Source organism: Xiphophorus couchianus, chromosome 4 (genome assembly GCF_001444195.1).
Source record: "Xiphophorus couchianus chromosome 4, X_couchianus-1.0, whole genome shotgun sequence".
NCBI lineage: Eukaryota > Metazoa > Chordata > Actinopteri > Cyprinodontiformes > Poeciliidae > Xiphophorus > Xiphophorus couchianus.
The window spans coordinates 23706016-23720416 of NC_040231.1; the positions used below are offsets into that span (position 1 = coordinate 23706016).

The 14401-nt window shown below is 35.7% G+C and overlaps 1 protein-coding gene and 1 long non-coding RNA gene across 3 annotated transcripts; one reads left to right on the forward strand and one right to left on the reverse strand.

Moving 5' to 3' along the window:
* Positions 1–2393: 2393 nt before the first annotated feature.
* Positions 2394–4435, forward strand: LOC114143058 (uncharacterized). The gene is made up of 2 exons (XR_003595151.1): positions 2394–2441; positions 3946–4435. It is a non-coding gene; the product is annotated as an uncharacterized LOC114143058 (long non-coding RNA).
* On the reverse strand, positions 2708–13876 carry pir (pirin). Of its 2 annotated transcripts, XM_028014784.1 has the most exons (10): positions 13741–13876; positions 12770–12889; positions 12599–12691; positions 10827–10907; positions 9148–9354; positions 7807–7891; positions 6537–6581; positions 4554–4636; positions 3969–4035; positions 2708–3858 (listed from the first exon to the last, which is right to left on the reverse strand). In XM_028014784.1, exons 2-10 carry the CDS (start codon positions 12860–12862, stop codon positions 3740–3742), a joined length of 873 nt encoding a protein of 290 aa, XP_027870585.1. In that variant the 5' UTR covers positions 12863–12889; positions 13741–13876; the 3' UTR covers positions 2708–3739. The 2 variants fall into 2 exon arrangements, with proteins under 2 accessions (XP_027870585.1, XP_027870586.1); XM_028014785.1 differs by lacking the exon at positions 13741–13876 and having other exon boundaries at positions 12781–12889.
* Positions 13877–14401: the final 525 nt, after the last annotated feature.

Consider the following 14401-nt stretch of genomic DNA (forward strand, 5'->3'; position numbering starts at 1 on the left):
TGAGACAACTGCCAGACGATGCCACAGGTTATCGAATGCCAGTCAAGAAATATAAGAAGTGCATTTCTTCTTCACCAGGTTTTAAAAGACACAGTAAAGAAATAATCATACATGAACATTTACCCGCCAAGCAAAGTATGTCCTCATTAACCAAAAATAATCCCAATTTGAAACAAATTGGGATTATTCTTTCTTCAAATTAAAGAATAATCACAAGTTAAGATAAATCTTGATGCTGTAAGACTGTCTTCGTAAAACTAGGTAAGGATTAGTGGATCCAATTTAAAAAAATTGAATAATCCCAATTCAGATTGGGATTATTCTCTTTCTCCATGTGGCTTCACCAGCCTCATGGTGAAATGAAATGAAATCCTGTGCAACGGATAAATCGAATCCAACCTAATTATTCTGGTTAGATTCGAACCAGAATCTCTATTTAGAAGAGTTAACAGTTCTAAATAAAGTTTAAAAGTAAATAAAACACACTACAAACATCGTTGCTAGGTGACTTCAGCTACATTTTCTCATTTACGTACTTTATTCAGTCACCTTCCTGGCAACCAGTATCAGCTCGTTTTAACGGTTTTCTGACTCAAAAAACATTATTTGTCAGATTATGGAGGATTCTGCGTGGATTTTTATGCAAGGACTTGTAGAGAGGCATGTGCAGGAACAGTTTGATGTACCGGTGCCAAGACACTTAGCAAGAGATGTGAGGAGAGTGCAGATATTATTAATGGAGCCACGTGCAAATCAAAACATAATAGAAGCCGTCCGTATTTGGTTGTGGCACGTTTTGCCTATTTTTCATCATCTTTTTCTGTGGTAGTGCCCTCGTTGATTGGTAAGTTAACAAAACCAAGTTAAATAATGTCATTGTTTTTAAAAGACTGCAGTAGTCATGCCGTTGTGGACTTCCACTGGGTATTATGTCTGCAGCAGTTCCAATAGTTTATTGAGAGAGTGTAACGATATTCTGTCCTCCTTCTGCAGCGGCTCTGGAAACGTTCTGTGCCAGAGGGAAGAGGAACTCCGACGACCCTTTCAGTACACCTGACTGTCCTCTATAAGACTTTTTTTTTTGTCTGACATACTGCAGTATCACGTTGAGTTACAGTATGCTCTAACCCCCACGTCAGCGGAAGAGTTTTTGAGGGTCCTTGCAATAAGCACATTTTCCTCTACTGAGCTATAGATGGAATTTTAAAAATATAATCATAGAACTTCTTGTCTGCCTGTGTTACATTTGGTCTGCTTTTGTTACACAAGATTGGATGTAAAACCTAAACCTAAACTTTGTTTTCTGCTCCTTTGACCAATTGGCAAAGGAACAGTTTTCAGGTGACTGAAAACTGTTTCAGTCACCTTCAAATAAGAAGAACAGAAAATGAAACTATTTATACCGTTTTTTGTTTTTTTTTTGCATAGTAAATAGTTTTGTGGGGAAAAAAAATCTGCATATTTATTTTTACACATTAAAAGTTAAGATAGTAAAAATATGACAATCAAAATCAATAACTGCAATGAACCTTATATTAAAAAAATAAAAATATGAAAGGCTTAAAATAAATTTACATGGTCATTTCTATGTAAAATGTCTAATTGCTCACCAGCGTTTTTTCACTAGCAAAAACACACTAAATGTGCTGAGCTGGTGGAGCATTTTTTTCCTGGCACCCATCTAAATGAACTTTGAAAGCTCAGGTTCAAGAGTGTGAGAAACCCACAAAACGCCACGTCACACTACTGCAGGAAGGTTCTCATGCTAAAACTAAAATTAAACTGAGAATTAAAGTTTAATTGAGAATTAAACAAAGACCTTCCTTCCTCCGTGTTTGTTTGAGCCAAATGGAGAGATGGGCTTTAAACCAAGGCAGTCCTGCTAAAGCTTTGATGAATAAACTGAGATTTCCTGTTAGACAACGAGGCAGTGCAAAAATGCTCTTTACTATTAGTGTATGTTTCAGGACTTAGAACTTTATGGCTATGCTACTTCAGGCAGCTTTGATTTTTATGGAAAAATAACCCTAAGGTTACTTTTAGGGTAATAAAAATAACCCTAAATTATTAGGGTTATTTAATAATCCTAATAATTATTAAATAATTATTAGGGTTATTAATAATGACCTATTAGGCAATATGTAATTTACTATTAATAAAAAATAAACTAATAATATTTTAGTAAACTAATAAAGTTTATAAACTAATACAAGATTTTGTTGTTTTGTAACAACAAAATCTACCTAGTTTTACAAAGACAGTCTTACAGCATCAAGATTTATCTTAACTTGTGATTCTTGTTTCTGTTATTCAAACCTTTGTATCAAGTTGGCAGATCATCTGCCTGCTAAACCTTTCACCTTTCTTTTCTCTCTAGACTTGCATGACCCTGACTATGAGCGGGAACACGTGTTTTAAATGTGATCCAGACATGATGGGAAGTAAGGAACCAGCACCACACCCGTCTCCTATCCACTAACCCTTACCAACACATTAAGTTTAGTATTTAATTTGCAAGAAATGCACCACCACCAACAAACAAATCTATGGCATCTGTAAGCTGTGTAGTCTGTAGTTTTCAATATTTGAAGATGGAAAAATATGATCGTTACACTTGTCCAATCAAGACAGTCTTCAAAAGATTTACATTTTCAAATGTACAATGCTGGAGAACCTTATGTCCTAAAATGATGAGTTTAATAATATGTAAACTTCTTCTTAACTTTTATTACTCGTATGCTTTAGGTAACACACATCAGCTTCAAAGGGAAGATGGAATACACATAGAGCAAACCTGTAGTGAGTCAATAAAATAAAGGAGAGCAAACAAAGTGCTTATTATCCATTAAAAATTAGTCTTTTGCCAAACCTTGTGTTAAAATATCTAACAAGTGTCACCAGGGAAATTTTCCTATGTGGTTGCTTTGGTAACTTCAGTGAAGATGAATTAATCAATAGGAACTATATCCCAGTAGCAGCGACTAAACACTCCTTCAGGAAAGCATGCTTTAATTAGCACCATCTTGCAGGGGTTATACATCCACAAGGATGAATTTACGCCACAAATTCTCGAAACAGAATTTAAAATCCTTTTTTTTTTTTTTAAATAAACTAAGTCTCTGAAGGCGCCTAGCATAAGCACATGACACCATCTCAGCATATGTGCTAATCTCCATTTCTAAAGTGCTGGTTAAGAACATATATTACTGCTGTGTTATTCTTTTTTTTTTAGCAAAATAAGAGACTTTCCTTCCACTATGATAAAGCCGGTTTGTACAAACATCTCAATGCAGCACTTGCAGTTTGTGTTAATGGCGCCATCTAGCAGTCAAGATAATTATGACAAAAATAGAAGTGAAACGTTTGGGGTTGAAGGTCACGAAGATGGAAAAGGAAAGCGGTGGAGGAGGATAGACAGAGGAAATCCTACTGAAAAAAAGAACACCACAGCTTACAATTAATCAAGAAATCATAGCAGCTCAAACCTAAATTACATGTATTTCTATACCCACTTAAAAACACCAAAATACAGTATTGTATATATTATTTCTGTAACTACAAACATCATAAGAAAGATACCCGTGTAAAGCATTATGATTAGGTATAAGTATATTTAAAGCTCTAAATCAGTGTCTTTTTTGTTGTTGTTGTACATCAGGTTTGTACCAAAATATCACAACACTCTCCAATCCATCCCCATGTGCAAGACAGAAACAACCTGTATAAAGAGCTGCATTGCTTAAAAAGAATCTCTGATTTTGGACCTCCAGTGTTTGGCTCTTTCAAAGCCATTTGTGCCATTATAGAAGTCCATCTTGGCCTGGTGGATCTCCTCCTGAGTGGTCATTACAAACGGACCTGAAGGCCAAACAACTTGAATTAACACATGAAAGCTGTGCAGAGAATTCCTGCTAATAACAAAGGCATGTTTTGTTTACTGAACAGTAATGGAAAAGCAGAGAACATACCCTGTTGTACCACCGGCTCGTTGATCGGTTCTCCAGCAATCAGCACAAAATGAGAAACTTCAGAGCCCTGGAGATAAAAACAATCCATCATCTCTCTTGGAAAAAAGGTTAAAGGAAGATTTCAAGTAATAAAAATAACATCAGCTTAACAAAAGGTTTTTTTTATAATAAAAATTTGATTAAAAAAAGTGATTTTTTAAAATCTAATTAAAAGTGTTAGATTCTAGATTTAGTGTTCTAAGCAATAAATTAGAACACTAAAAATTGCTAAATTTGAAAGTGGTTGAAATGTTGAGGCTTTCTAGATGCTTTCCTGCAGCAGGAACACCTTTTAAGGAAGAATGGGGATGTTCCTTACAGCAAACTGGTAAAACTACTAATGAGTCTGTGAGACCAAAACTTCAACAATATTGTTAGACACTTTGCCAACTGTTTATGAGTCTTAATGGCATTTTAAACTAAAAAAACAAACAAAAAAACAGCTGTGGCTGATGTCTTTTTCTGATAAATGTTTCATTTTTGACAATAAAGTCCATCTGACAAACCATGTATGTGGACAAGGTCTCAACATCTGAAGTTTTATACCTTGTTTTCAAACCTGACACAATCACCATCTCCAAACACCACAGTGTGATGAGGCCCCACCGGCTGCTGGTCCTGATCTGAGCCTTTTTAAAAAAAAAGAAAAAAAAAAGCACATTAATATGTAAACAAAATCATCACATTATTTACATCAAGTATAAACCTATGTGAGGTCAAACATTTATTGCATACACTCTCTTTCTATTTCATTTAGTCCACTTTGGTACTTTCAGGTTGTACAGCCTTTGTCATGAGAACTGCTCTACTTCCTCATTGCACAGATTCAACAAGTTGTGAAAACATTCTTTAGAGTTTTTGATCCAAGTTAACAAGATAACATCACATTGTTTCTGCAGCTTTGTCATCTGCACATCCATGATGGAAACCTCCCATTTCACCAAAACACAAAGATGCTCTTGATATAATCTGGCAACTATGGAAGGCACAACACTACTGTGAGACTTTTATGTTTTGTGACATGGTAAATATTCATGTAAAGGTGGATACACTGTGGTCCTATAGAGGGGACACTGGCAGCACCAAGCAGCCCGATATGTCGATGATGCAAGGCAGGACAGACTAAATAATGGCAGTACACAGGAAGTACAGTACCTTCTCTTATGTTCCTGCAACTAATCACTAGATATTTTCTCTTCTTGGGCAATTCTCTTCACATTCAGTGGTTGTTGTCTATAGATCAGTGGTTTCTAAATTGCTCATACCAGCCAGTCTGGGAACAAGAACCATGGGACATCAAATAAATCTGTCTGAACATCAGCAAGTCATCTGCACCAAGCACAGCTGCCTAAATGTATTGCTTTGTGCCCTGTGACTGGCTTATTCACGATTTGAATGAATAAGACGCACCTGGAAAAGTAGTCTGTGAGTTTAGAGACAGTTTATGTTTTACACGTTTTACTAATTATGTCACTGTACGTTCTGAAAAGTAAACTAAATACATTAAGTCTAGAAAAACCGAACCGTGTTATTTTATATTTCATTATACTTTTCTAACATGTGTGAACTATCAGTATAATTAAAAAGTAGTACAAGTAATTAACATAAAATTAAAATTAAGTAATTGACATGGCATTGATATAATTAATACAACACATTCACATAAGCTGCTCTTCAATTTGTGTTACTTGTTTGCAAACCATTTATGAACCATTTTATGGGTAGTATATAAAGATAGTAGCACAATGAGACTGAATGCTGAGAGAAAAACAATAGCGGCTCTCCTGGGTGCATTCATCAAAGTCAGCTGGTTCTGATTTAGGCCAGACGACACACAGAGTTAAGAGACTTGAAACTCAAATAGCTGCTTTAGTCTCAGCATCCCTTCTTATCCTCTGGTGTCATTAAAACATCTGGTTGTGATTACAGTCAGTTAAGTGATTCTTCAGGATAACAAAGGACAGTAATCAAATGTAGCAAGATTTTATAGCAGAATATTAAAATCAGTTCAAATAAACCAAGAAAGCCTGTGAAAAGAAGTCCAGTGTCTGGAAGAGTCTGTTCTCATGCAAAGGGAGTTTCCTGAACCTGAACCTACCCAGTGAGAAACATCAGGAATTTATCCACCAGGTCAAGCGGTTACAATTATATAACAGTTAAATTACATGTTACTGATATGCAGCTTGGTACGCTCATATTTTCTAGAAATATGATTGATATCAAAGAAAAACTAAAAACACTATTAGTAAGTAACAGTAATAAGTGGCCAAGCTTTAAAGTTGAACGTATTTAACCTTCTGGTTGGATTTAAAAGGCAAGCTGTTGTTAGTCTCAAAGCACTCACTTACTTGCTATGTAGATTTTTCAGTAGTAGTCAGGTAGTCTATATTACCCACCAAAGCACGTTGGTTCAGCTCAACTTACCAGATATATTCCTATTTATTAACATTTAAACTGTAAAGTTGAGTCAGAAATACTTCCAGCAAAAATAAAACAAAGTAAAGAAAGTTGAAAAAAAAAATCCCTCACCAACATGAGTAGTTCCAGAGAGAGTATAAATGAAGGTGGTCCATCCTGTCAAAAAAAAGAAATGTTATTAGTATTGTTGGGTAAATTGTATTATTAGTATTATCAAATATTTGTTGTATCATGTAGCCTTGTAGTTACATTTAGATAATGTTTCTGTGTGTTAAATAACTTTGATTCTATCCTGAGACTTCCCTGAGAAATAGAGGTGACAGCTACTCTCAGCAGCTGTTGCCCTGCAGGACTTCCTACAAGACAGAGGTGTTAGTTGTTCCCAGCAGAGTTTTACAAGCCTGACAATAAACTCTGCTCTGTGCTTCTTTGTGCTTCAAAGCCGTTGCTTTGAAGCTATACAACGTGTCCCATTCGACGCCGTGCCTGGAGCTAGAAGGATTTAGATTGTAGATAACATGTGTTTAGTTAGTGATTATCATTTAGCGCTGCAACGATGTGTTTAATTATCCCCTCCACCCTTTTAGAGTTGCAGCGCCCCGTGTGGTAGGGTTCCTAAAATCAATAAAACAGAGGAGCGGGAGATGTGTTTTTCAGAGCGGTTGGAGATTTGTAACTGAAAGCACATCTCTGTCTGCTCTCCTCGCGAGAAACAAAGAATCCAACTCTCTTGTCTTTCCTGTGTTTGTTTAATAGGTATTTAGACCTGACAAGTATGCAATGGAAAATGCAGCTTCCATTATCTGAAATAAATGGTTTATTGAACCAAACTCAAAGGTAACAACACTATCTTGGTCTAGTTCTACTGAAATGACAATAGAACAGGTCTGTATTGTCCCACCATTGAGAAATTCAGGTGAAACAGCAGCATCATATGTAAAAGTTCACACAAAACGATTAACAATAAGAACAACAGAAGTAGTAATAATGAGATACTGTACAAAACTGTAACAGAAAATACTGTGCAGTTATTAGAAATAGGAATATTGGACTCGCAATAAAAGGGATATGCGACAACAGTCTGATTACTTTTCCAAAAACGTCCATAATGTGCTTCATGTGTACTGAGCATGAAAAAGACAATTATTTACAATACAGTATTTGAGTGTAAAAAAAAACAAACTGCAGAAGATGTTTAGTGTGCGATGAACAGTGCAGCTTTATATAAACTAGATCATTTCACAGCATGGATACTTCCAAACCTGTACATTTATAATAAGTCTTAAGGGAACAACTAGATGTTTGTGAATAGGTCTGCTCTGATTCTTTAGTTATTTCCAATCCGTCTCTGGGTTGTACAACAATACAAGGATTCTCTTACCAGAGGGGACCGGCTGCACATGCATGGCCCCGGCCTGCAGCTTGAAGTCCAAATACAAGGTTGGTGTTCTTGTGTAAACCTTAGACTGTATACAAGAAAAAAAGCATATAGTAAAAAAATGCACAGATATGCATGTTTTATTTCGTACTATGGGCCGTTATGATAAGCTTACATTATAACGGCCCATAGTACCGTTATACTATGGGCAAGATATCATCACATATCTTGTTTGAGTTTGTTTTTCATAGGAATCAAGTTTTAATCTGTGATCAACACCAAATAAACACAATATTTTTATTCCCCAAGAGCTCTCTCTATCTGGGTTGTGAGCCCACACTCTGTAAAGTTTCTTCTCAAAACATATTCAAATTTAACTGAGTTTTAGTATTGTCGTTATGAGCACAATGTGTGCAAATAAAAAAGAGTATAGGGACATAAATTCAAATCAACCTCTTCCATCAGTGTTAAATCTGTGTTCAGTATTTTATGGGTATTTTGCACCAACTGTGCACTTTTGGTTTGTGTGCCGGTCACACATCCCAAAGTGCACATGTCAAATCACATGGACTAAACAAGTTGAACTGGATTCTATATTTAGCCAAGAATATAAAAGCCCATTTCTTCGTCCAAGAGCTCCGTCCTACACCTTCTGATTAAAAGTCTGAAATTATTTCAAGCCAACGTGTTTTTATTATTTTAGGGAAGTTGAGAAGTTATACTGTTCTTTAATTGAAACTAATGTTAATTCTTGGTTTGTGAAACACAGGAACATGCTGTGTCTTTTATGCTCTTGTTTATATTATGCACATATCAAGGCACTTGCACTTTTCCACTGATCCTCTTTATTTACCAAAGCTGTTATGTTAGCATTTCCTTATGAGCCATAACTTTTTAGCTTAATCTGAAGACCAGCAGTTATGTGAAAATGTGATCATGTTGTCTTCAAATCAAGTAATTTCAACCATAACTAATTCATCTTCACTCTCAGCTGGCCACCGTTTGTCATCAGTTCACACTTTCTCAATCAGACGCCACCTCAGAATCCACCGCTGTTCACATATGTAGGAAAACAACTAGGAGTAGCCACATAACTGCAAGTCATCATTCACATGCCAAAAGAATCTGTTCCTCATTTCTAGCTTCCTTTTTCCAAACAATCCTTCCAACCACTGCGGTAAAATATTGTGGTAAACACACTGTCCTGTTCAGTAACACACAGACATATACATTTAGGTATTTGCTTATTAGATGAAAAGAGAAATCACTTCACTTAAAAATTTCTGCTCCTGCTTTAAGTTCGTTGGTTGAAATACGAAGATTCTCTCACAAATGAACACCCACCTTTGCTCCCAGTGCTTCTCCGGATATCACGGCGACCGTGACCCCACCCTGGCTGCGTTTGGGGATCTCCGAGCTTTTAAGCTCCTGGTATGCTGGTTCAATCATCTTTTCTTGTTTTCGGAGGTTCACCCAGAGCTGCAGTCCCACCACTGGCTCCTCTGACACAGGCATCTCAGCATGGACCACCCCCCGTCCTGCTGTCATCCACTGGCAGACAACGACACAATTTCTCTCATAATCTCAATCACAAAGTGCATACATGTAACCCTGATGTTGAGTATGTTCGAAAATGTTGAAGCTACAATATTAAGCTTATTTTGAAACTGTGTTTGTGTTACTTGAATTAAATAATGAACTTTAAAAAGTAAACATTGAAAATGTTTTTTCTGACATTTACTGAAGCAAAATCTTTAGTGAAGCCACTAATTGTAGAACCAGTGATCTGTTAAATTTAATCTGAACTGAATACAAATACTCACTGTAGGTGAGTTCATGCAACTGTAACAGTCGACGTAGGATAGTCTGATACAAATACCCTAAATAAATTGCAGGAACTTTAGCATAAAGGTAAATTTATGTTAAGCCTTTTAATGTATGACCAATGCATCCAAAAGGTGTTGACAAACAAACTGCTTACAAAGACCTAAAGTTTTTTAAAATAATGTTTTCCATAAACTTGTTAATGATTTTATGAGCTTTCAGGAACTTTCCTTACAGGCAGTCACAGTCTTATGAAAAATTTAGTCCTTCAATTATGTAATTCTCTAGTTGCCTCAGGTCAGATTCAGAAATGAATCCATCAAGAGAAAACATTTACAGCTGATAGTTTTAAAAAAAAAAAAAAAAAAAAAAAAAAAAAAGATTGTCTGAAAAGATCAACAAAAAGGTTTGGGATTTCTGGTAAAAAACAAGTGAAATATTTAGTATTCACCAGCTCCTCCTTTCTTTAATATCAGCTAGCTATTACCTTTTAATATTGATATAATTTCTATAAATATTCAGTAAAAAACTGACAGTTATACGAGAACCACCGTCCAGTTTGACTTCATAAAGTACTAATAAAAGTGAAAATTACAGGTGCAATGAAACATTTATCTAAAACCTGAGACAGCTGTATGGCTACATAAGTTTGTTGTTTCTTTAGGAAAACAAAATTTTCTTTGAAATGCTGCCGTTATAAATGCATTTTGTTTAAAGAAAATCTTTTAGTTCTTGGTCATATTCATTGTTTTGTTTCTGTCTTTAACAAAACTATACTAACTAAAATGCTTTGGGACATCTGCAGTTTTCATGAGGAGCTCTAGTCCACTGAGGTACGCTGTGTGTTGAAGTAAACTCAGCTGGACTTGACTGAAACTCTGTTTCAAGTTGCGTTTGTTGTACTGCTTTAAAAAATTTTTTAAATCATACGTGTTAAAATCAAGGGTATTTGTGTGCTACATTAGTTTTTCTGCTTATGTAGCTTCATTCACAGTGATAATAGTGAAAGAAATAGAAATTATTATTTAAGGTGGCAAATTTACTGACTGAGGTAAACAGCTTTAAACAAAGCTCATCAGCAATGTGAAAAGTGCTGGCAAAATAAATTACAATGGTTTCTTTTTTGCCTAAAATAATCTGCAACTTTATAGTAACAAAAGAATCACAAGTCATTTTTTTGCCCAATTCTTTTTCAGTACTTGTAAATCTCCAGGCATCAGACGTCCAGAATGACCGCAAAAGTCCTCATGGGCTGTGATTCCCCCCAAAACATACGTGACCTAAGACACAAAAACACACACACAGACGAAAGCCACAAATTAAAGCTGTGGTTAACTGCCAAAATGATTACATTAAATCATAACACACAAATTAAATTAGTTTTTTTATTCATATTTTTTGCTCTCTCCTTTGAAGTCGCTAAACTATGTCTCTAAAGTCGGGTTTTTGCTTTTACATTCATACCAAATCTGTATTCTGTAAAATATGGTTTTGTTTTGTTAATTAACCCTCTTAACTGTAACTTAACAATCATTAGGCCATAAAAGGCTCCTAAACTCAAGGAATGTATAGTTGCAGAGTTAAAAAAAAAAAAAAAAAAAAGTGCTTTGCCAACTCTATTCCCAATGTTCACCCCTTCATTTCAGCACAGCAGGAAGAGAAACGCAGAGCTTAAGGTTGCAGGCTCAAAGTTAAACATCTGTCTAAGGGAGGGAAGCTCGAGCCCCAGCAGTGAACTGTGGATCCATCTCCACCGCTGTGTGATTTCAAAAGCTGTGGGAGGGTCAGCTGGGTCCATTGCTATTCATGCACACAGGGAAATGAAGGTTGCATACGCAAAACCAAACACAAACTGGGGGTGGGAGGTGTCTGGGATGTTAATGGGAATTTAGGTTAGGTTTTATTTGTTTTTAACATGTTTAGTTCAATAATTTCAGAAAATCTTATTTATTAGTAAGAATTTATTATGAATGATCATAAAAGTATAAACAGCAGTGAAGTGACAGAAAATTCATTAAATCATAGATTTTCTGATGACACAGAACAACTCTTCTATTTAAAAAAATTAAGGGATTTTTTTTGTTCAAGCTGTCATATTGAAATATTTAACTCAACAATATGTTGACTTAGGTTAAGATTCTCCATAATTCAAAATGCCAAAACATATTTAATGCCACTGTCCTAATGTATGATTTTTGAAAATGTGTAAACTCAGAGTTACCATAAGTGAATAGAATAATGTTGCTTCTTGTCGCCATCTAGTGTTTAAATATGAGTTTTACTGTTTGCTTGTATCTGGGCGTGGCTGTTCTGCTCGGTTTGAGCCTTTTCAAAAGAAAATGATTCAGCGTTTTGGTTACTTACATAAATAAGAAAAAGGGTAGCACACATTTCTATACGCCGTCAAGAAAAACGTATTTACGACAAAGTTTAAGCTAAATGAAATTATTCATTCTTTTTTTTTTTTAAATAAGTCATACTGCTTTTGAAATAAATAATACTGTTGCCTCTTGTCGGAGTCCAGTGTTTAAATATGAATTTTGCTGTTTGCTTGTATGTGGGCTTGGTTTTCTGTTCAGCTTCACCCTTTTAAAAAGAAAATGGGTCAACGTTTCGATTATTTATGTAATTAAGAAAAATGGGCAGCACACGTATCTCTACACCGTCATGGAAAACAGTGTAAACTACAAAAAATTCTTTGTCTAAAATAATACATGGAAGAAAACACACGAGAAAATGGCTGTATTTAAGTTGTGAAAGTAAGATAGACTAATACTTTTATAAAAGACTGGAGATGTCGATTGCTAATGTAAAGACTTTGGTTTGGTTTTTGAAAGATTTTTTCTCCCCAAGAGGAACAGGAAGTATTAAATGCTAAACTCTATAAAAGATAAATATCCAAAATAACAACATTTCAAGAATCCCAGTTTCCAAACGAGGGTAGTATGAACTCTTTGTTCCGTCTTCTTACCGTCTCAAATCCTCTGTGAGGATGGTCTGGAAAACCTGCCGGCTTGACCACCTTAAACTCATCCAGCATCAGGAAAGGATCCAAGTTGCTTAGCTTCAAGTAAAATACATAGGGAATATTCATAAGTGTCACTCTTGAAGTGTACAACTGATCGATGTTGCTTGAACTTACTTCCTTCCTACCAATGCTCCTTCGGACCCGAGCGCCGACTCCCTCCGCTTGTTCCACACTGAGAACGGTCTTCAGCAGCTTCCTCACAATCATCTTCTCTGTGCAGAATTTCACGAGACACTGCAAAACATACAGTACACTTTTGACTTGTTGAAAGCAGAAATGGCAGCCATTTGTATCTGTCCCATAACTTTAGTCCATGGTTCTCAAACTGTAACCACATGATGCATCTGGGCTGAAGTTGAATTGAATAGGAATTTTGAATCAGCTAATTAAAAAAGTACATAAAGACATCAATTGTGAAAAACTTATACAAAGTGCTAAAAGTATTTTCAGCACTTATTATATGGTAATATGTTTACTGATGACGGTTGCATATACTTTATGTTTGCCACAGTTATAGACATACATATTGCATTTTCAGGTTACTGAACCCTCATGAAGTAAGTATGACGTATGATCAGACGTTTTCAGATGGACATTTCATAATAAACTGATTAAAAGTAATATATGATGATCAATTCAACCCAGCATTGGCCGAAAGGCTGGCATAGCATGCAGTCATTGAGAAATAGTGGATGAACCAGTGTTACAGCAGTGCCTGCATTTCCGATGGATCAGCTGATCATATCCACTGCTGGTGAGCTGCGTTAGTTTCTAAAATACAAAACAGCTTATAATAATTTCACAACAGAGACGCATACATTGTCACATTATCTCTGCTGGACGTCCACCCTTTTCGGCGTCACTTCCCCATTTGCGGCTTTATTGTTACGCCGCAATAAAGGTTTGCTGTAACCGCGGCTGCAGACACGTAGTTTTAACACCTGCTGCCACCAATATCTCGTTGAGACGTGCCAGACACACTGTGCTCAATAACGCAACAATGTAAAGTTTGAACGGTGCCAGTTTTCCACCGTCAGCAGCAAAAACTGAACCGAGCCGTCTGCTTTCATTGTGAATCCACTCACCTGCCTGCGTGCAAAACCTGTCCGATTTCGTCGGTTTCTAATGCTTAAAAATCAAATAATTTCAGTAAATTTGAACCTGACCAAGATTAGAAGGCGGAAGTGAGGAAAGGGGGGCGGAGCTTAAGACACGACGGTTCAAGGTAAAAGAAGGAAAACAAGATTTAGCAAAAGTTGAAAAAAGACATTTTTTTTTTTATTGAAATACATTTAAATAGCTGATTTTATAGATAATATTAATTTGTCAATAATTCTTTACCAAAAAAATGATTATTAATTAAAAAAAAAAAAAAATCACCAAACTGTATTTTAAGGAGTGGGATAAAATCACTCACTTGTTCTGTTGGTCTTTTTTTCAAACAAAGGCAAGCAACACAAAAAAAAGCACCATAAAGAAGAAAAACTGAAATCAGAACAATCACAAGAAAATCTAAATAACACATACATTGCACAAAAGTAAAATAAATAAATATTTTAAAAATAACAATATATTTGAAAACATCTCAAGCTGAAGTTCGCCATACCATATCCAAAAGGGTCTTCTGATTTTTTTTCTTTTTTCTTCATGTTATTTCAGTCCGTAAGTCTTTTTCTGCACAGGAGAGGGCAAGCTTGGTGGTTTACTTTCAGACCACTTATTTTATTATGCGATATTAGTCTCAGT